Genomic DNA, 19253 nt, shown 5'->3' with positions numbered 1-19253 from the left:
GTTCTGCACCGCCAACTGGCGCCGCACCATCAACATCCACCACTCCTTCCTGCCGGCCTTCGAGGGCGCCCGCCCCTACCACCGCGCCCACGAGCGCGGCGTCAAGATCATCGGCGCCACGGCACACTACGCCACCAGCGAGCTCGACGCGGGTGCGCGCTGGGCGCGCTGGGCGCGCTGGGCGTGTTGGGCGTGCGGTGTGGGCTGGGCACACTGGGCGTGCCGCGCATGCTGGGCATGTTGGGCATGCTGGGCGCGCCAAGCGTGCTGGGTGTGCTGGGTGTGCTGGCCTTGCCGGGTGTGGTGGGCGTGGCGCGTGGGGTCGGTGCTTGAGCTCTGCGCAGGGGCGTGGTGGGTGGGCGCGCGTGCAGTCGTCCTCGTGCGCCACGTCGGTGCTAGCTGGCCATGCCTGCTGTGCGTGCGTGCTGGGGACGCGCACTTGAGGTGGGATCTACACGCTGGGCGCTCTCTTGCAGCCAATTTGTTGCTGGTCAGCCTCTCCGCACACGGGGTCACTCTCACCTCAACACCGCGGCGCCGCCATCCGGCCCCCATCCACATCGCCCCCGCCTGCCAGGCCCGATCATCGAGCAGGACATCACGCGCATCACGCACAGGGACACCCCCGCAGACATGGTGCGCCGCAGCCACAGGGGCGGCCGCGTCCGCCCCCGCCCCTGTGTGCCCTTGCCCGGGCCGACTGCTGGTTGGACCCTGCTGCCTGCAGACCGTGGCTGTGCTTAGTGCTGGCATCAGATGGCGCGGCCGGATTGTGTGTGCGCTGCGGGCTGCTGGCTGTCGCCCCATATAATGGTCAACGTTCGAAAGTTCGAACCCCCCTCAGCTCAGAACGCTCTGCCTCACCCCCACACCTCTGCACCTCGCGCGCCGCCTGCCACATGGCACCTGCTCCCTTGTGTCTCCCCTTCTCGTACCCTTCACCCCCCTCCCCCAAAAAAACAGTTTTCACCTCCCCCCCAAACCTGCCCCCCGTAAACACTGAACCTTGGAACCCTCCACCCAACCCCCCGCCCCCACGCCCCAAGGTGCGCAAGGGGAAGGACCTGGAGCGGCTGGTCCTGGCCAGGGCGGTGCGGTGGCACCTGCAGGTGCGCCCGCGCACGCGCCGCCGCGCGCACGCGCCAGAGGGGCGGCCGCGGGTGTTCCTGGCTCCGCGCGCCGCCCTTGTGACACCCGGCGCTGCGGCCCTGGCACTGGCCCTTTGGTCTGGGCCTGGCCCTGGCTCTGGCCGCAGCAGCGTGGATTACTACAGCACGCGGCAGGCGCCACGCGCCTCCCCGCCGCATGCTGGTTCTCCCTCACCCCCGCCGTCCCTCACCCACCCACTCTGTCCTCCGCAACCCACCCACTCTACCTCTTGCGTGCGCAGGACCGCGTGCTCGTCCACGACAACAAGACCGTGCTGTTTGAGGACTGAGGGGGCCGGGTCGGGGCGCGCTGCCCTGCCCTGTGCTGCCCTTCAAGGCCGCCCGTCCCTTCCAGAATAAGCGCCCAGCTGTCCCTGTGCGGCGCCTACACGAAGGGCTGCGGCCGTACCCAGCCCATACGAACGGAAGGCGTTTGTTGGTGATTGGGTTTGCCGCCCTCGCTTCTGCGGGCGTGTTCTTGCGTGCAGCTTGCAGCGCCCACCGGTGTGACACGCCTCGCGCTCCTCCCCTCAGTTGGGTTCCTCATGTGTGGCATTCGCGTGCCCCGGACGCACCGTCCGTGTTGGCCATCGAATTATCTGCTCACGGAAACTGGACAGGGCCGACCCTTTGTTGCTGGGCGGGCGCGCCCACTCCGCGGTTTGGAGAGTTGCTTACGTTGAAGCAGCCCCCTGCCTGGTCTGCATTGCCATTCGCAGTTTTAGTCTCTATCATTGATACCCCAGCTCCAGCACTTGTGACCGGGGCTCCCAGGCGCATTGGCCGTGGTGCCCTGTTGGCACAGGCGAGCATTGCAGCCTCAGGTCACACTTAACGAATCAGCAATAACTGCCCCTGTAACACCGCAAAGCAGTGACCATGTCCGAGCTTACAGCCCAGTCGGTGAGCTGGGCAGTTGCGATTGGGGTATGATTCGGCTGGCGCCGACAGCTGCTGGACTTCGCGGCGAGCTTCGCAGCGTTGCCCGGGGCATGAGGTACGGCGCGCCTGGTTGCCCGAAGTGTCTGCCCGCGGCCTGCGGCTGCTGGCCATCCAATTAAAAATTTTCTCAATTCCGGACTGATCTCGGAAGGATAGTGCCGGCAGATGCGTCTGCACCGTGTCTGCAGAGCAGCCACCCGAACGATGGTAGTAACTGGCGCCGACCACTGTTCTCCCCTTTGCGCAGCAATCCCTGTCGATGTCAAAGTAACCTTGACGATCACTATTTCTCACAGCTTGGTACGCCGGCCTCACCCCAACAAACCGGTCGATCAACGGGCCCCCGCTGCCCAGCCCAGCTCCGCCGGCTCGCCCTCCGACACGGCCGGCCTGCATTATTGTTTCTTATTTTGCAGATCTCACTTATTCTTTTCTCAGTATGTCGAGTCACCCGCAGGCTCCCCCGTGGCCGCCTGCGGGGGCTGCGGGCCCGTCCAGCATGGACCTGCGTCGTAACAGTACAACTTCGACCCAGCTCTGCTCGATGCTTGAAGCTACGGTTGTAAACCCCCAAAGTCCAGCGGCAGCGGCCGATTGGCTACGAGCCACCCTGCGTGTGTCATCAGACCCCGGCCCTGTGCACGGCACATTGAACCAACTGGACGCCAGGCAGCGGCTGCTGCTGCTCATGTCGGCAGGGTGAGTCCCTGTGTGTGATGGAACAAACACGACGCACATCATGGGGCAGATGCTTGCGGCGGTTAGAGGCGCGCTGCTGCATGCCTTCCCTCTGGCACACCAACCGCAGCGCGCTGCCACCGGCTACGCCGCCCCTCCGCCTCTACCTCCGCAGCGCCCCTGGCAGTGGCCCAGTGGCGTCTGCCAGCGGCAGTGGCTGGCTAACAGCTGCCCAGTTTGCGTCGGGCGGCGTGGCCGCCGCCCACGGCGCCTTGGGCGCCGCCGCCACCGCGCCTGACGGGGCGTCCGCTCGCAGCAGCGGCGACGGCGCCTGCGCCGGCTCTGGCGCCGGCGGCGTGGGCGCAAGCGAGGCCTCGAGTGGCTCCCAGAGTCAGCGCCACGCCCCAGCGTGGCAACTCAGCGGCTCGAAGCGGTGCCTGCCGCTGGCCCCGCCCTCTGCGCAGCCGCCCAACCAGCAGCCAAGGCTTGCGCAGGGGGGCGCGGCAGCGGCGGACGGGTCCGGGCCGGAGGCGGCGGCTGTGCCGGGCACCGGCACGGGCGTGGTCCAGGCTGTAGCGGGGCAGCGGCGGCGGGTGTGGTCGGCAGCGGCGATGCTGGAGGCGGCAGAGCAGACCAACCGTGCGTACAGGCGCACGCCGCACTCACGCCCGAAGCCCGCCGCCGGCACTTTCGCGCAAGGGGCGCGCAACCAACCGCGCCCGGCTGCAGGCGCGCGCCACCAGGCGCTGGCGGGGCCGAAGCTTCCCGCGCATGCCACCTCATTCCCAGATGCAACCGTCCCCCCTGCCTCAGCCGCTGCGGCGGTGCCGGCCGTAGACGGGCTCGCCGCCTTTGATGCGTGGGAACCTGCGGCGCGTCTGGCTGCCATAGAAGCCCTGGCCAGCCGCGAGTGCACCGCACGCGCCGGGCAGCCGCGCGTCCAAGCCGCGCTGGCGGGCGTGTGCGGCGTGCTCGCCGCGCTCCGCGCCGAGCCGCCAGACGCGGCGCCCGCGCTTATGCCCGCGCCCGCGGCTGGCGGCTGCGAGGGGGGCCTGCAGGCGGACGAGTGCGCGCTGCTGGCGCAGCTGGCAGAGGTGGTCGCGAGGGCCAGGCTGCTCTCGGCTGCTGCGGCTGCCACGCAGCCCTAGCCTTCACTCTTGCCAGGCAGTTGGCCTGCGACCGCCGCGATGCCAGTGGGCGCTGATGTCAGCCGCTGCCGGGATGCTAGCAGCTGGAAGCAGGGCTGCCCTGCCTGCTGCATATGCAGCATCGATGGCGGCCTGTGTGAGTGTGCGGCTGCGGTTGCATCAGTCTCCGGTCTCGAACGCACTGTGTGGCAGCAACGACTGCGCCACCCACCCTCTGGCAGCAACATTGCGATTTGATTGTGTTTTGCAATTCAAGGCATCTGCCCATGAGCCCTCGGAGGGTCCCGCTTCAACTGGCCGCAAACCTCTCAGAAACGGCGCCCGCAGGGTTTTGCCTCTGCGTCTAAGGGTCTTGCCTTTGACTCCACGACATCAGTTCCTCAGTGTGTGTTGGACCCCACCCCACTCACGTGCACCCAGGCCCCCCAGGACGGGGCTGCCCTCGCGGCTCCACACCCGCTGTGGCAGTGATGAGACCTTGAGTCGCGCACAATGCGCCGCAAACCTGATAGCATCATTGTTTTGGTGGCCCAGTCCTGCACCCCAAGCTGCCACCTCATGCTGCCTGAGTCTGGGCCATCCCAGTCTGTTCGCCACCGGCGCGTCACCACTGCCACGCATGCCTTTCCTTCAACACCTTTGCCACGCCCCCCATTCCTTTACACCCCCCACATTCTACATTCTACATCACTCCTGCCACTTGCACACATCTGTGCAGTGTTCTACACAGTATTTCAGCGTGGCGCCGCTGGGTGTCGCGTATCATTCTCAAAATGTAGCGGGTTTGAGCTGCGAGTGCTGTTTGGGCCCGGCACCCGCACGGTTGCGTGTCAAGGGGGTCAGTGTGACCCCGTGCATGCCTCCACCAGCTCAACGCGCAACTGCATCATAGAAGTCCTGTTAGAGCCATCTGGTCCCAGTGCAAAGCCTGCTGCCTGTCTGCCTGCCTGCCTGCCTTCCCATCTGCCTGCACCCCACCCCATGTTCTCTACCCGAACGCTGCTGACCAGCGGGATTTCCCCAAGCGCTTGCGCCTTGTGCACCTCCTCAGATTCGTCCACCCGCCACACCAGCCCCGCACCCGTCACGCCTTTGATCCCGCCACCTACGCTCGCCTTTGGCACTGGCATGCGCGCTCCTCTGAGGCATGCATCCCCCTGGTTGTGCCCTCAGCGCCGCCAGTGAACCTTTTTCTGTCACCCATGTCATGCGAATGCCCTTGCTCTGCATCCCCCCCCATTCCGTAAAGCGCCTGTGCCCACCTGGTTCCTCCCCACCCGCGAGGCACGTTGCGCATGCGCGCGTCTGCTGCGCATCCCGCAGCCCTTCTCCTACACAGCGTTCCACCCTCGATTGGTGGGCAGCTGGCCACGTCGCCGCACTCCGCCATCCTCGCACGCAGGTGCCCCGCGGCTCGCGGGGCGCGCAGCCTCGGGGTGGCGCCTTGCTACGCCAGGCTGTGCCTGCCGAGCTGCTGCAGGGCATTGATGGGTCCGTGAGGCGACGCGTGTGCGCACTGCCCGCCGCCGGTCTATTGGTATTTGTCGTGCTTGGGATGCTTTTTGCGCTAAACGCACACTGCTTTACAGTGTAATACTCGTCCTACTACGTTTGATCTCCTTTTTTATGCGCAGTGTAAATAACATGCACCAGGAGGGTTTGCACCGTGAACGGTTTGCAAGGTGTTAGCTGGGTGCACAGTGATGGGGTGGGCGCACACCTCCCTGGCCCCTGCTGGTGCTGTGACGCCGCATATGGTTAGCCCTATTTGATTGAGACATGTAAGTTGCTTTTACTGGCCTACAAGCCCCACCTGGTCGCATGCCAATTCTGAGTCGAGGGCGTTAGCGAGTCAGCCGGCAGCTGCTTGCTTCCACTCGCCTTTGCTGACCCCACTGTGGCTGACCCCAAGCCCAGGTCGGCACGCAAGCACAAGTGTTTGTAACGTACCACGTTGTGGCAAGAGGTCTGGTTGTTCTTTCGTGTTTCACCCTTATTCTTCAACTTGATCACTGGATCTGAGTCCGCGCGGGCTCACTCGGGGTGGTTTTTGAATCGTTGATCCTTTTACTGACCTGCAGTCCTTCTGAAAGCTTCCCCCGGCTCCCAGCTTCCAGAAGCAGCGCTGTGCGTGCTGCGATGGCGTCCCTTGCCCAGCAGCCTCAGGAGCACGAGGAGGCAACCGCGGTATGCGCGGAGCCCAAGGTCTTCGTCGGTGGGCTGCGCTACGAAGTGACGCAGGTGAGCAGCTGCGGTGGCCGCAGGCGAGGAGACACACCCTGCCCCCACACCCATCTCTGCCCTGCACAGCGCCTTGCTTAGCGAAAGGCCTGATGAAGGCTTTGTGGCTGTGGAGTTGTATTGTTTGCAGCGCCGAACGGCCACCTTGCCTCACCCTCCCGCAGCGCCCGGGTCCTGCGAAGCCGCCGCTCGCCTCCCTCCTCTTCACGCTCTCCATCCCCCCAATCTGACTGACGCAGGAGGAGGTCAGCGCCCACTTTTCGCGCTATGGGCAGCTGCGCACCGCCGTGCTGCTGAAGCACCTCGACAGCGGCAAGTCCAAGGGCTGCGCCATGGTGCTGTTCGAGAGCTGGGCCAACGCCGAGGCGGCCGTCGCGTCCGAAAACGGTATTGCATCCCCCCTGACGGCGCCGCGTCCGGCTGTGGTGAAGTTTGCAGACCCGCAGCGCAATGAGCACGGCGTGCTGTGTGGCGTGACCCCCAAGAAGCTGTTTATCGGACAGGTGGCGTGGGGCCGGGGCGTTGGAGTGGGAAGCCGCGTGCGCGTGCAGAGTTGGCAGCGTGGCAGCGTGACAGCGTGCAGAGTGCGCGTGCAGAGTTGATAGCGTGGCAGCGTGGACGGTGCACGTGCAGAGTTGGCAGCGTGGCAGCGTGCAGAGTGCGCGTGCAGAGTTGATAGCGTGGCAGCGTGCATAGCGCATGTGGCAGCGCGGCAGCGACGCGATTTGTGCGAGCTTGTTGTTGCGCCGTCGGCACGGCGTTCGGCATTCGGCGTGGGCGTGGGCGTGGCGTGGCGGCCAGGCACTCGCGGTGTTGCGCCCCAAACCCTCGTCGCCGCCGCCACAACCGCCCCTCCCCTCCCCGCTCCCCGCTCTCTGTGCGACTCTGCCCGCTGCGCGCAGGTGCCCCCCACGGCGACAGTGGACCAGATCAGTGCCGTGTTCCAGCAGTATGGCTCGATCCTTGACATCACCACCATGCCGCCCCGCAAGCCGGGCTCCATGGGTGCGCGTGCGGACCCAGCGCCGTCCGAGATGACAGCGCGCTTGGTCGGGGCTGTGCTTGCGTACCATGCGGCAGACAGTATGATGTGGGCGCCGTGGGTCGAGCTGCGCCGCCTCCAAGGCGCTCTCTGTGCAAGCTGCACTCCCATTGCGCCGACGGCCCGATGAACGCACGCATGCATGCATGCACACATTCACGCACACGTGCACGTGTGCACACACGCACACAGGTACATAGGCAGACAGTCGTGCACACCCCCCACGAACTTCGCCCCTTGTCCCCCCTGAACCCTGCTCTGCGTCACACCCCCCTGCCCCCAGGCTGCGCCTTTGTCAGCTATGGAAGCTGGGCGGAAGCCGAGGCGGCACTAAAGGCTGTCGACCAAAAGGCGACGCTGCCCGGCGGCTCCCACCCCATCACGGTCAAGTTTGCAGACGCAAAGCCCGCTGAGCTGGCAAAGTTTGACGGCCGCGGCACCAAGCGCGGGGCGTGGGACGGAGGCATGATGGGCGGCGGTGGCGGCGGCGGCGGCGGGAAGCGGCAGTTTATGGGCGGCATGGGGCGCGGTGGCGGCATGGTGGGTCGGGCGCAGGCGCGGGGCTCGGTGCAGCGGGGTTGGGGGGCGGTGTTTTGCCCTGTAGCTGGGAATGGTCACTAGTTCCCAGCTCCAGGCCCTGCTTCCAGAGCTTGCCTCTTGTCAAACAGTCTGCCGTCAAACAGCCACCCGTCGACACACCGGCTATCGCCTCGCTGGTTGCTACCCGCAACCCGCGTCGCAACTGCCATCTCATCTGCTCAACTCTTGTCATCGTCATTTCACAGGGCATGAACCCCATGATGATGAACCCCATGATGATGGTGGGTCGTCGTAAGGAGGGTATGGGTGGGGTTGCCAAGGGGTGCGTGTCATGTAGGGCAGCCCAGGGCAGAGAAGGGCGGATCCATGATTGCAGTTTGGGCAGGTTATGACGCCTCGACTGGCACCCCATCCCTCTTGCATCCCGTCCTCCCCCCTCCCCTCCCCTCTCACGAACTAGAGCATGATGGGCATGAACCCCATGATGAACCCAATGATGAACCCCATGATGATGGTGGGGGCGCCAGGGGGTCTGGAGTAAGGGCCGGGGGCGGGGTGTTGGAGGACCCACAACCAATGGAGCCAACTCACATGTGGGGGCCGCAGCAGTCTGCGACAGACGCGTCGCGAGCCTTGACGCTTGACCTGCCTTGCTCGGCCATCCACTGGCCGCCGCCGCCCTTGTCGTCTGCCCAACCGCAGAGCATGATGGCGCAGAGCATGGGCATGGGTGCTGGTATGGGGATGCCCGGGATGCAGGGCATGGGCGGCGCCGGCCAGCAGCAGCAGCCGCAGCAGCAGCAGCAGCAGCAGCTGCAGCAGCAGCAGCTGGGCGGCCCCGCGCCGCCGCCCAGCGGCGCGCCCGGCGGCGCGGCGGCGATGGGCGGCGGCTGGGGCACCGGGTACGGCGCCGACGCGAGCGGCGCAGCGGCCGGCCAGTTCGGCGTGCCAGGGGCCGCCGGCGCCCCCCAGGGTGCAGGGGCAGCTGCCGGCTACGGGCAGGCGCCGCAGATGCCGGGTCAACCGCAGCTGGGCGGCGGCTTTGACGTGACGGGCGGCGCGGGCGCGGGCGGCATGATTGGGCCGGGCCTGCCTCCGGCCAGCATGGGGATGGGCATGGGCGGCGGCGGCGGCATGATGGGGATGGGCGGCATGGGCGGCTTGGGCGGCATGGGAGGCATGGGAGGCATGGGTATGCCAGGCATGGGCGGCATGGGCATGGGGATGGGCATGGGCGGCATGGGGATGGGGATGGGCGGCATGGGCATGGGCATGGGCGCGTCCACCAGTGGCCCCAACGCTGCGCTCGCCGCAGCCAAGGCGTGGAAGGTGAGAGGGCAGTGGGGTGGGGGGGTGGGCCGACTGGGGACACCTGAAGCCGCGTCTGCCTGGGCCTGCAGGGGTCGTCACTGGCCCAATCACAGGCCGCGTTGCCAGGGCTGCCTGGGCGCTTGGTGGTGCGACGTTGCTGCCCGCCTCTGCACAGCGCACACCTGGTTGGTGGACCACACGCGGAATTGGCGGGCCACCAGGGCCCCTGAAACGCACTGCCTCCTGAAGACCAAAGCCGTGCTTGACACACCCCTCCCGCCCCTGTGCCCCTTTCCCTTGCTGCGCATCCTGCCTCGCCGCACAGCTCTTCGTCGGCCAGATCAGCTTTGATCTGTCCGAGGAGCACCTGATGCCCTTCTTCGCGCAGTTTGGCACCATCCTGGAACTGGCCCTGCCGCGCTCCGACGGCCGCAGCCGCGGCTACGCGTTTGTGACGTACGCGTCGCAGGCCGAGGCGCAGGCCGCGATCGAGGGCGCCAACGGGGCGGTGATCCCGACGGACCCTCGGGCGCGCGCGCTGACCGTGCGGTGGGCCGACCAAAAGGCGCGCTGAGTGCATCATTAGCAAGTTTTTTTCCGCCGCCTCTCTTCTTTGTTTTGTAGGTTTTAGAGCAGCACTTTTGAGTTTGTCCTGCGCGCTTCCCTGCAGCTGCCAATGTTTTTTGCTGTAACAGCCTGTGAATACTTTTGTGCCATCCATATCTGAAAGTTCAGCCACACTGTTAATTCGCCGCAAACAATTGCCCTGACAGCCCCTGGGTGGACGGACATGTGGCTGTGGAGTAGGGCTAAATTGAGATGGCAGGGTGACCACGTTTTGAATGATTGTCCCCAGAATGCTGCAACCGCGAATGGCATTCATTATATTGGAGTCAGAAATGTATTCGTTGCAGATGGTCAACCCCCGAAGAAACAAGTACGCCTCCTTTCAAACCACGCCCCAACCTGTTCAGCTGCCGAGGTGCTACTCACAAGCTGGCCACAACGATTTTTGGCAGAGGTGATGGAGAGCTGCCTTCCAAGACACTGAGATCTTGCGCAACAAGGCACACATGCTTTAAATGATGATATTGCACACTTGACAGGTCGGTTGGGGCAGAGGCTGCCCGCCCAGACCTACACTGTACATCCCGCCAAGCCATAACATCTGCACCCGCACTTCAGCGGCACATGCAGACGGCCTGCTGGGGTCGCAGCACCGCCGGTCACACTGGTGACGAAGCGCTGTGGCCACAGCCGGCCCAGGACGTAGTCATGAGGCGAGGGATTGGAGGCGCCAGTTCAGGAGGCGTAGCCCGTTTCGCGGAAGACCTTCTCGTGCAACCACTTTGTCGCCACCCACTTCTGCGGATGCGCGAGAGTGACAAGCGGCGGTCAGTCTTGCATTCCCGCATGCCGCCATGCAGCTTCAGCTGCACAACCGGCAGAGGCGCAGCCGACGGGCCACGCACCTCAAACAATCTCAGACCCAAATGCGTCTGCCACGCGTCTCATATGAGCACGGTGGCCGGTCCAGCCAGCCCCACAGGCCACACCCTGCCTGCGCTGCAGGCACCAAGCTGAGCAGGGCGCACCTCTCCCTTGATGACGGGGCAGCCGCCGTGGAGCGACCTGGGGTTGATCTTTAGGTCGGGGTCCAGGCTGTGGAACAGCACCGCGTCGCCCTTGCGGGGCTTGTACTTGAAAACGGCTGTTAGGAGGGGTTGGCAAGGAAGACGGCAGGGCGTGCAGCAGGCGGCACAGGGAGCGATCGGAATTGGCGGCCACAGTGCGGGCTTGTGCGCGATTCGACCTCGTGCCGCGGACGCAAAGTGCCACCAGCACACCTATGTTGCGGCCAGGCCAAGCAGGCGCGTCCCTGTACCAACGAACTGCGAGCGCAGGCAGGGTGCTTGCACATCTGACGTCACTGCGCCGTGGCGACGCACCCAGCGCCATGACTCACATTCGTCGCAAGACTTGTAGTCCGTGATTACTTTGTCCGCGTTGCCCCTGCCCTCCCGCTTGAATATCGTCTCGCCCCCCTCCTCCACGTCTGCACGCCCCGCGAGCCGGGCAGGGCGAGCGGGCGCGCAGGCGGAGCCAGCGAGCGTTTCAGCAGTGCAGCTTGGGGGCACTGTGGGGTTGTTGCCCAGAAAGGGACCGGGGGCCCCCCGCCTTGCGCTGGGCCAAATGACCGTCTGCTGCCCAAGGGGTCGGCATCGGCGTAGGCAGCGGCAGCAGGGGGCGAGCGGCGACACCAGCATCTCCGTGGCAACCCGTGCTGCTGTCCAAACGCCAGGCTTGCCGGCCGATCCTACAGCCATTGACACGTCCGCCCTTCAGGCCCCTGCCCCCAGCATCTCCCCAGTAGCCTCACCGCTGAGGTACAGTAGGACAGTGGCCACCCGCTGGTTGGGCTGAGGGCCAAAGTCTTTCGGCTCAAAGGTGTCCTGCGGGCCATGCGGCCATGCGCGAGTGTGTGACCAGGCGCGTGAATGTGTGCATGAGGCAAGGTGCGTGACGGTGCAACCAGGTATGCGATCGCCGCCTCTTGGTCACAACACTGTGGCAGCTGGATTCTGCAGGTGGACGCCCTTCCTGAACGCGTGCTCCAGTGCAGCTGTGTACAAGGTGTTGGCAGTGGCGGCCCCGTCCCCGCTGTAGAGCTCGTCCCGCGGGCATTTGACTCAGGAGGGAGAGATGGCGTCAAGGGCAGATCGGTGTGGCCTGCACCCCGCCCTGCCCCATCCGCCCACCATATGGCTGTCGTAGTGGGCACCGAGGTCGTACTTCAGAATGTTGAACGCCTGGAGTTGGGTGCCGTCACAGTGGCATCCAGAAGGGTGGACTTAGCGCGCTGGAGGCTGAGGGGGGCCGCGCGCTTTGGTCGGCAGGCCCTTCGGCCTGCCGGCGGCGATTATGTGGTTGCAACGGCGGTGGTCAAACAGCTGAGCGAGTGGTGCCTTGCGGCCCGCCCTTTGAGCCATGCTCTGTTCCTATGTGGCAGGCATTATATTGCATTGTGGTACACTTCAAACCGGTGACCCAATAACACACGGGTCCTCACCTCCCCGTGATCGACCGGCAGCAGAGTCACGGCGGCGATCTTCTCCTCTATCCACCTGGTACGGGTGCGCGCGTGCATAGTGTGTGCGCTTTGTATTGTGTGTGTGTGTGTGATTTGTGTGTGTGTGTGTGTGTGTGTATGTGCACAATTGGGTGTGAAGGTGTCTCTTGAAATTCCATTGGTAGTTAGTTTGCCAGGGGACCCTCCTCAAACAACACTCAATACTCCAATAGCCGAGACCTCCCCCCACCGCTCAGCCACATGCCCCCCGCCACCTCAGCACGCCGTCGTGGTCCTCTGATGCGTCCAGGAACGTGCCCAGGCTGGTGCGCGTGTCCTGCGATAGAGCCGACGTTGAGATTCCAGGCGGTGGCCATGATTCCGGGACAGTGCACACCCAAGGGCCGCGCGAAGCTGACCTATGAGCCGTGGCGGTGAGCCGGCGGCGCCCGCCCGCCCGCGCCACGAGGCCGCCCGGCTCCACAGCACGCGGCGGCGAGCCTTGTGAGGCTGCAAGCCCCCCCTGCGCCCGCTGCCGCCCTTCCAAATCGGGTCCCTTGCCCCTTGCCCACGGCCCCAGGGTCGGCGCCCGGGTCGGACCTGGTTGGCTTTGGGCGTCTCGTCCGGCCGCCAGGCGAGGCCGCTGCGCCGCAGCTTGCGCCGCGCCAGGCCTATGATGTGGTCGCAGCGGTCAGGGTCAATGAAGTTCGGGTACACCACAATCCTGGGGGGGATCAAGGCGATGACGTCATGATGATGTCACGGTCAGGGTGGCGGCATTGCGGGCGGTGGTTGGTTATCTGTTGCTGGGTGGTGAGTGGCTAGCCAGACGGGGTGGAGAGGAGGGCAATGGGGTCCGGGCCCGAGGACAGAAAACAGGGGGCCACACTGCCTGCCTGGTTGGACGGGCGTCTGCCCGCAGTGCATCCTGGCGGCAGGGCCTCCCGTGCGTCCGCCCCGGCCGCACTGCCAGCTCAGGCTGGCTCCAAGCCTGCGTTCTCCCCGGCATTCCTCGCGGCCTTCCGCGCCCGTCGGCATGGCGTGCCGCCCTCGCGGCGTGCGTGATAGGTGCGAGTGCAGGCTGGCGCGCCAGGGAAGCTTCACACCTGGGGTACCAGCTGAGGATCTGGAAGGGCTGGACGGTGTAAAAGTGGTTGCCGGACTCGGCCGGCGGCAGCGGCGGCCGCAGCCGCAGCAAGCCGGAGCTCTCCAGGAACTCCTCGCCCAGCGGGCCCATCTCGCGCAGCTGCTGCTGCTGCTGCTGCTGCTGCTGCTGCTGCTGCTGCTGCTGCTGCTCCTCCCCATGCGCGCCGCCGCTGCCGCCGGGCTCGGGTGCGGTTGCGGCGGCCTTGGTCGTGGGGGCGGGGGCGGGGGTCGCCCGCGGCGGCTGCGCGCAGGGCAAGGCAGGGCGGGCCGGGAAGGTCGGGGGCTGCATGCAGGAGCTGCAGCATCGCTGATGTTGGGTTCACTCTGTGGGCAATCCTGGAGTGCCTGCTCACCTGCTGCACCAGGTGCTGGGTCGCGAAGTGGCCCCACAGGAATGCGCCAGCCATGAGCAGCACTACCATGGGCAGTGGGACGCTGGGCACCTCCGGCGCCGACCCTTTGCGCATTGCTGCTCTGTACTTTGGGACGCAGCAACACTGCATGCGCGTCACTTCGGACGATGGCAACGCCGCTGCTGCCCTGCTTGAATGCAGCAGAGGTGAAGATGGTACTACGAGGGGTATATTACAACCGAACTGGCGCGATCACTCCCCGATCAGTCCGTCTGCTTGGTACAACTTTGCCACGGTATCACCGATCACCGAGTTGTCACGAAGCAGCCAGGCGGATGCTCTCGCAACTACTGTACAGTGCTTGGCCGGTGTCATGACCTGGTCATGACTTGCACCGTCAACATGACCGCAGTGACGGCAGGCACTCGCAAGCCCACCATGGTACCGTACCGTGTGCAGCCGCTCCCAAAGCTGCCCGCTTCTTGCCCAGATGCATTGTCGCCGTCAACACACCCTGCGATGGGAACTCCGGCTGTGCCACAAGAGCTTACTGGCCTTTGCTGCTCGGCTTTTGCCATCCACGTGTGTGGCACCCCCTGATTCATAACGGTTTCCTGGTAACGGCTTGCCCAGTCATGGTTGAAAGTAAAGCCTATATGAACACAACACGGAGCTTTGCACGTGTGCACTGCTGTGTACGTACGCACCGGGCGCCTGCTGGTGGGCAGGAGGCGGCGGGCATTCGCGTGTACGGCAAGCTACCAAGTGACGAGGAGCGCAGACGATGCGCACGAGCTTGTGAAAGAACGTGGTATGTGCACCAGTTTGTGAAAGAACGTGGCGAAAGTCCGTTCTTTGATGTGCTGACTCATCAATTGATTGAGGGCGCACAGTATGCTCTGCTGAAACGGGGACAGCAGTTGTGGGACCGCGCAAGTTGTGCAGTGGAAGCACAAACAGATCCAGGCAGCAGGCCCATCCATCATCATCAGTCGCGAAGTACGTGCGCGCAGCACGACCCAGTGTGCTGTTGGGCAACAGGATGAAGCCCAACTGATAGATGCGCAGGCGTGTGCAGAGTGATCCAGGCTATACCTCGCTGATTGCAGCCTGACTGAGTGCAATACTGTGTGCTTCCTGAGACTTGGTAATGGCATTACTGTCAGACTAGTAAGACTAGTAAGCAATGCACAAGAAGAATCTGAGGGCGGCGCAAGAACCTACGGCCGCTGCTAACCATTGGCCATCAGTAGCGCCTGCAAACCCGTTCAGTGCCACATCTACTACTGCTTCACTGGTAAATCCATTGCATGTTTGGGCTGCGACTACTCCGTTTGATCCACTGCCAGACCACCAGAATGAATTCCCCGTAAACAAGCCCGCATTCCTCAAGGATATCATGATGCTGCCTCCCATCAGGCCTGTGAAGTTGCGGGCCAGGACGGCGCCACTCGGCGACTCAATTGCCAGGCCATTGGGGACGCCGTAGTTTGTGACGAAGTCGGCAATCTGGTCGGATGCAGATATTGATAGGAACGCGCGCACCTGCACAAGCCCGGTCGGCCGGTTGGGGGAGGCGCTGCACAAGGCGTCCGCACCAGGCCGGCCGCCAAGATTACCTTTCCTGGTTGTTGTCAAAGATTCACGGTACAGCACCACCCGCAAGCGCAGGAACTGCGCCGCAGGTACGCCCCCTAGGCTGACTGCGTTGATGTTGGCCAAGTCAGCGGTTTTTGCGTAGACACTGAAGTCGATGGCAGACACATTGGCCACATTGGCTGCCAGGGCGGTGAGGGTTGTGTTGACCGAAGCGATGTCTGCCGCGCTTGCAGTGACTGTCGCCTTCAGGGACGCCACTGTGGCGTTGGCCAGGGACACTGACGTGGCATCCGCCGCCTGGGCTGCTATGATGGCGGCCAGGGTGGTGTTGACGGCTGAGAGCTCCAGGCCGCAGAAGCACTGCTGCGGCGCAGACTTAAGCGCCGTAATGTCGCGGGCCACAGTCTGGTTTGCCGCCTCCAGCAGGGCCAGCTGCTGGGCGGTGCGCATGTCGGCCGCTGTGAGGGCTGCGAGCTGCTGAGTGATGGTGCCCGGGACCGTGGCGTTGGCCGCGTTTGCTTGCAGCTTTTGTACGGCGGCGGTGAGTGCCGCAATAGTTGCTTTGAGCTCATCCACCTGAGCGCGCAGCGCGGCTGTCTGGTTGCTTCCTTGGACGAAGGTGGCCTGCAAAGAGCTGGCCTGGGCGGCGGCGGCGGTGACCTTGGGCTCAAGGGCTGCCAGGTCACTGGACACTCGGTTGATCTGTGCAGCGGTTGCCGCGCCGCAGCCATAGCGCAGCTTGGTGGGGTCCTGGGGAATGGAAGTGTGCCGGTTGATCAAAGTGCAGAGCAACCAGTGTGGTGATTAGTCAATTCAGAGCAACATCTCGACGGTTGAACAGTTGTGGTGCTGGAAGAGCTGAAGTTGCCTTCACCCACAAACAACCAAGCAAGTCACGACTGTGTGATCGCGTCCGTTTGCTGTCATATGAGAACACAGACACCTGTCTGCGTGCGTGTGTGCATGCGTGCGTGTGTTTGTGTGCGCGAACGCACGCGCGCACCTTGCTGTCGGCCGTAGCGTTGGCAGGTGCCAGCAACTCGCTGCATAGCTGGTCCATCAGGGCGGTCGGGCCGGCCTTAGAGGTGCATGACTTGATCAAAGCCTTGACGGGCGCACACTGTACGGGGGTGTGCGATCAAAGCAGGGTTGGTTCATGCCTGCACAGCATGACGCTGGCTTCACGCAAGCCACACACACAGCGCGGGGCAGGCGGGCATTTGTGCATGGCCGCAAGGCACATGCCTACATGCATGGCCTCCATACTGGCGCGAACAAAAGTAAGCAATCAGCTGGTGCGCGCCTTCAGGTGCGCAACAAGACATTGCGTGGCACGCAGGCGTCACTCACAACAGCCAGCTTCTGCTTGGGGGTCGCTTGGGGGCTGCGGGTGGTGTCAAGAGGGTGGGAGCAACGGGAGGACGGCGGTGCGGATCAGCGTGAATTGCACGCATAAGGTGTGAAGACGGGTAAAGTGGAGGCGTGCAGCAGGGGCGGCATGCATTGTAGGGCAAGAAGCACACCAGCTGGGGTGTGGGCGGTGAGCTTACAGACAATATGTGGGGTGTCATCCACCGCCAAGCTGATGTGCGAAGGCTTCCATGTGCAAGTTGTGGGGCCTACCGGTGCATGGCAGTGATTATTTTATACAATTGCTTGTGCGCCAAACTGGCCGTGTCAGGCGCTCGCTCCGATCGTTACCTGCACATCCCCGGCCTCACACGCCCGCGTGCGCACCTGGCACACAGGGCGCCGCCCAGCGTGTTGAGAACCAGCACTATCACCGTCACATGCATGAGTGATCTCCATGCACACCACATGCTGGGCCTGTGGCGAGTGGCAAGCTGGCAACTCGGCGTCGATGATTTGTGATGAGCCAACCAAGGTGTTCGCTGCCAAGCACGCAGAATGTACATTCAGTCAGGGATATTCCGCTCGCTTTGTGCACCCCGCTGCTTGCCGCACACGTGTTCCTTTGATCCCGGTGAGACGGTGGTGGCCGACCACGACTCCAACGTGGTTGAGGTGTACTTCAATTCACATCAGCTTCACATCAGCTTCATCCCCATAACAGATACCCCACTCGCCTTGAGCACTCTGCTGCTTGCCACACACTTGCCACTCCACGCCCCCGTGTGAGAAGGTGACGGCCGACTACGACTCCCAGGTACGGTAGTTGAGCTATACTTCTATTTGTGTCAGGCCCAGTTTGCAGGTGTACGGTAGTTCTACGACAAGGCAAAGGTCGTGTGCCACCATGGTACCCACACAACACGCTGTCTTGGCACGCTGGACTGGTGCATTGGTGCACCGTGTCAACGCTTGTCCTGGATCATACTCGCGCCCTGTATACTACGTTAGTGGTAGTTGGACGCCAAGTGCTTTACAGGCCGACAGCGGGCACTTGGGTTCAACCGCCTTGCAGCAAAGTCCACCCCCGATTGCGCCCGGCCTCAGGAAATAAACTTGACCCTTTGCGTCACCCGGCACTCAGTCACCCTCAGCTTCCCTGTAATGTCCTTGATGCAAGCGACTGGATTAAAATGTGTAAAAATCGTCGTATCGTATAAAATAAAAGTATACCTCACTACCTTGGAGTCGTAGTCGGCCGTCACCGTCTCACCGGGGATCAAAGGAGCAAGTGTGCGGCAAGCAGCGGAGTGCACAAAGCGAGTGGGGTATCCCTGCCCGTACCCGTTCCACCGGAACTCATATCACGAAATCACCTGAGCGCGACGGCGAGTCGATCAGAGCGGCAGAAGGGGCTTGAGCAGTTGAGCTCGGGTTACAGAAAAAAGCGGCAAAGGGCGCAAATGCACGGTGCTGGAATAATGCCGTTTCATAAGCCCCGCACAGCTGCGGCGAACGGTTGCGCTCCTAACGCGGCGGGGCACCCGGTGACTCCCAGATCGTGGGAGTAATCCCATGGAAGTAGCCCAACAACTGGCCTCTTTTGAGGAGGCTTGCCCAGCAAGGTGTTCGCCCAGGCAACGATCATGAGCCCATCCCTTTGAAAATGTGATGAACAGGGCCGGCGAAGGTGCGAGGTTTTCCACTTGCGTGGTTCGCGTCCGGCCTGGCAGAGGACCCTGTGTCGGCGTTGTGCGTCTTGATAGCCCCTGTACCAGCCCTTGCACCCCTCATTTACCCAATCTGAGCCAACACCACACCCACACCCTCTCCTCCGCCGCTCCTACCACAGTTGTGGACCTGACCTTATCCCTATCAGCTGACACACCACAGCCAATGGGTCCCAAACGCGGCAAGCCTGATGACAGCAGCGACACCGAGTCTACAGCTGCCTTGCCCTTTCAGGGGCGGGGGGGCGGTGGTGGGGGTGACGTCACTGTGCCTCTGCAGCAGCCGCTGCGGGCGCAGCAGCAGCAGCAGCAGCAGCAGCAGCAGCAGCAGCAGCGGCAGGTGCACACTCACCTTCCCTGGTGCACACTCACTTTGCAGCGACTCTGCTCGGCTGCCGACTACAGCAGCCAGGGCACGTGCCGTACCCCCATACTCAGCGCTCGATAGAATGCGAGGCAGCAAATTTACAGGTCTCAGATGGGCACAATGGGATATAATCACGGTACGAATCACGACAACAGCTGCAGGTGCAGGATGATGGCACAGACACAGCACAGGTGTCGGGGGAGAAGCAATGCAGGAGATCTGTATCAACCAGTACAATGGCGTCCCACTATAATCACGACAGCATACGTACCCCATGCTGTTGCCATTATGATAAAGTTCATGTCATACTAATCATGTCAGCATCAGCACACCATCCTGCCCTCCACCCCACCCAGCCCTACTCGCCCTCGCTCTGACTCTGCCACTCATCACCATCGCTGCTACTGCTTGCCTCCGATGCGGCCTGCTCTTCGCTGCTGCTGCCGCGTCCACGCTTCCGGCGCACCGCACCGCCCCTCCCCCTGCCCCTGCCGCGACCATGCGCCGCGCCTCTGGCAGGCGCCGCCGCCCCGCACCCATGCCCGGGGCCGCCGCCGCCCGCGACCCTCAGGCGCCTATGGGCGGCGG

The 19253-nt window shown here is 63.8% G+C and overlaps 6 protein-coding genes across 6 annotated transcripts in view; 4 read left to right on the top strand and 2 right to left on the bottom strand.

Moving 5' to 3' along the window:
- Nucleotides 1-1438, top strand: part of MNEG_5424 (formyltetrahydrofolate deformylase) — a gene marked incomplete at both ends in the record, with an annotated part of 2621 nt that extends 1183 nt beyond the window's left edge. Inside the window, 4 exons of the mRNA XM_014046105.1 lie at nucleotides 65-152; nucleotides 578-636; nucleotides 1047-1109; nucleotides 1391-1438. Coding sequence (XP_013901559.1) covers nucleotides 65-152; nucleotides 578-636; nucleotides 1047-1109; nucleotides 1391-1438 — 258 coding nt within the window. The remainder of the gene's footprint in view (nucleotides 1-64; nucleotides 153-577; nucleotides 637-1046; nucleotides 1110-1390) is intronic.
- Nucleotides 1439-2027: 589 nt separating this feature from the next.
- MNEG_5423 (hypothetical protein) lies at nucleotides 2028-3916 on the top strand (the record flags this gene model as incomplete). Its single annotated transcript, XM_014046104.1, has 3 exons — nucleotides 2028-2051; nucleotides 2764-2789; nucleotides 2944-3916. The coding sequence occupies 3 exons, from the start codon at nucleotides 2028-2030 to the stop codon at nucleotides 3914-3916; spliced, it is 1023 nt and encodes a 340-aa protein (XP_013901558.1).
- Nucleotides 3917-6055: 2139 nt separating this feature from the next.
- Nucleotides 6056-9624, top strand: MNEG_5422 (CUG-BP- and ETR-3-like factor 4; the record flags this gene model as incomplete). The annotated part of the gene is made up of 8 exons (XM_014046103.1): nucleotides 6056-6157; nucleotides 6397-6660; nucleotides 7060-7162; nucleotides 7483-7739; nucleotides 7985-8061; nucleotides 8202-8253; nucleotides 8442-9068; nucleotides 9376-9624. 8 exons carry the CDS (start codon nucleotides 6056-6058, stop codon nucleotides 9622-9624), a joined length of 1731 nt encoding a protein of 576 aa, XP_013901557.1.
- Nucleotides 9625-10352: 728 nt separating this feature from the next.
- MNEG_5421 (hypothetical protein) lies at nucleotides 10353-13733 on the bottom strand (the record flags this gene model as incomplete). Its single annotated transcript, XM_014046102.1, has 10 exons — nucleotides 10353-10415; nucleotides 10646-10761; nucleotides 11017-11106; nucleotides 11431-11503; nucleotides 11810-11860; nucleotides 12121-12175; nucleotides 12396-12457; nucleotides 12721-12844; nucleotides 13227-13507; nucleotides 13620-13733. The coding sequence occupies 10 exons, from the start codon at nucleotides 13731-13733 to the stop codon at nucleotides 10353-10355; spliced, it is 1029 nt and encodes a 342-aa protein (XP_013901556.1).
- A 1301-nt stretch (nucleotides 13734-15034) lies between these two features.
- Nucleotides 15035-16278, bottom strand: MNEG_5420 (hypothetical protein; the record flags this gene model as incomplete). The annotated part of the gene is made up of 3 exons (XM_014046101.1): nucleotides 15035-15040; nucleotides 15324-15968; nucleotides 16222-16278. The coding sequence occupies 3 exons, from the start codon at nucleotides 16276-16278 to the stop codon at nucleotides 15035-15037; spliced, it is 708 nt and encodes a 235-aa protein (XP_013901555.1).
- A 2186-nt stretch (nucleotides 16279-18464) lies between these two features.
- On the top strand, nucleotides 18465-18638 carry MNEG_5419 (hypothetical protein; the record flags this gene model as incomplete). Its single annotated transcript, XM_014046100.1, has 1 exon — nucleotides 18465-18638. A coding segment is annotated over one exon (174 nt), but the record flags the coding sequence as incomplete, so codon positions are not given.
- Nucleotides 18639-19253: the final 615 nt, after the last annotated feature.

This window comes from Monoraphidium neglectum (assembly GCF_000611645.1).
Source record: "Monoraphidium neglectum strain SAG 48.87 unplaced genomic scaffold scaffold00806, whole genome shotgun sequence".
NCBI classification, from domain to species: domain Eukaryota; kingdom Viridiplantae; phylum Chlorophyta; class Chlorophyceae; order Sphaeropleales; family Selenastraceae; genus Monoraphidium; species Monoraphidium neglectum.
This window is presented reverse-complemented; position numbering and strand designations above follow the sequence as displayed.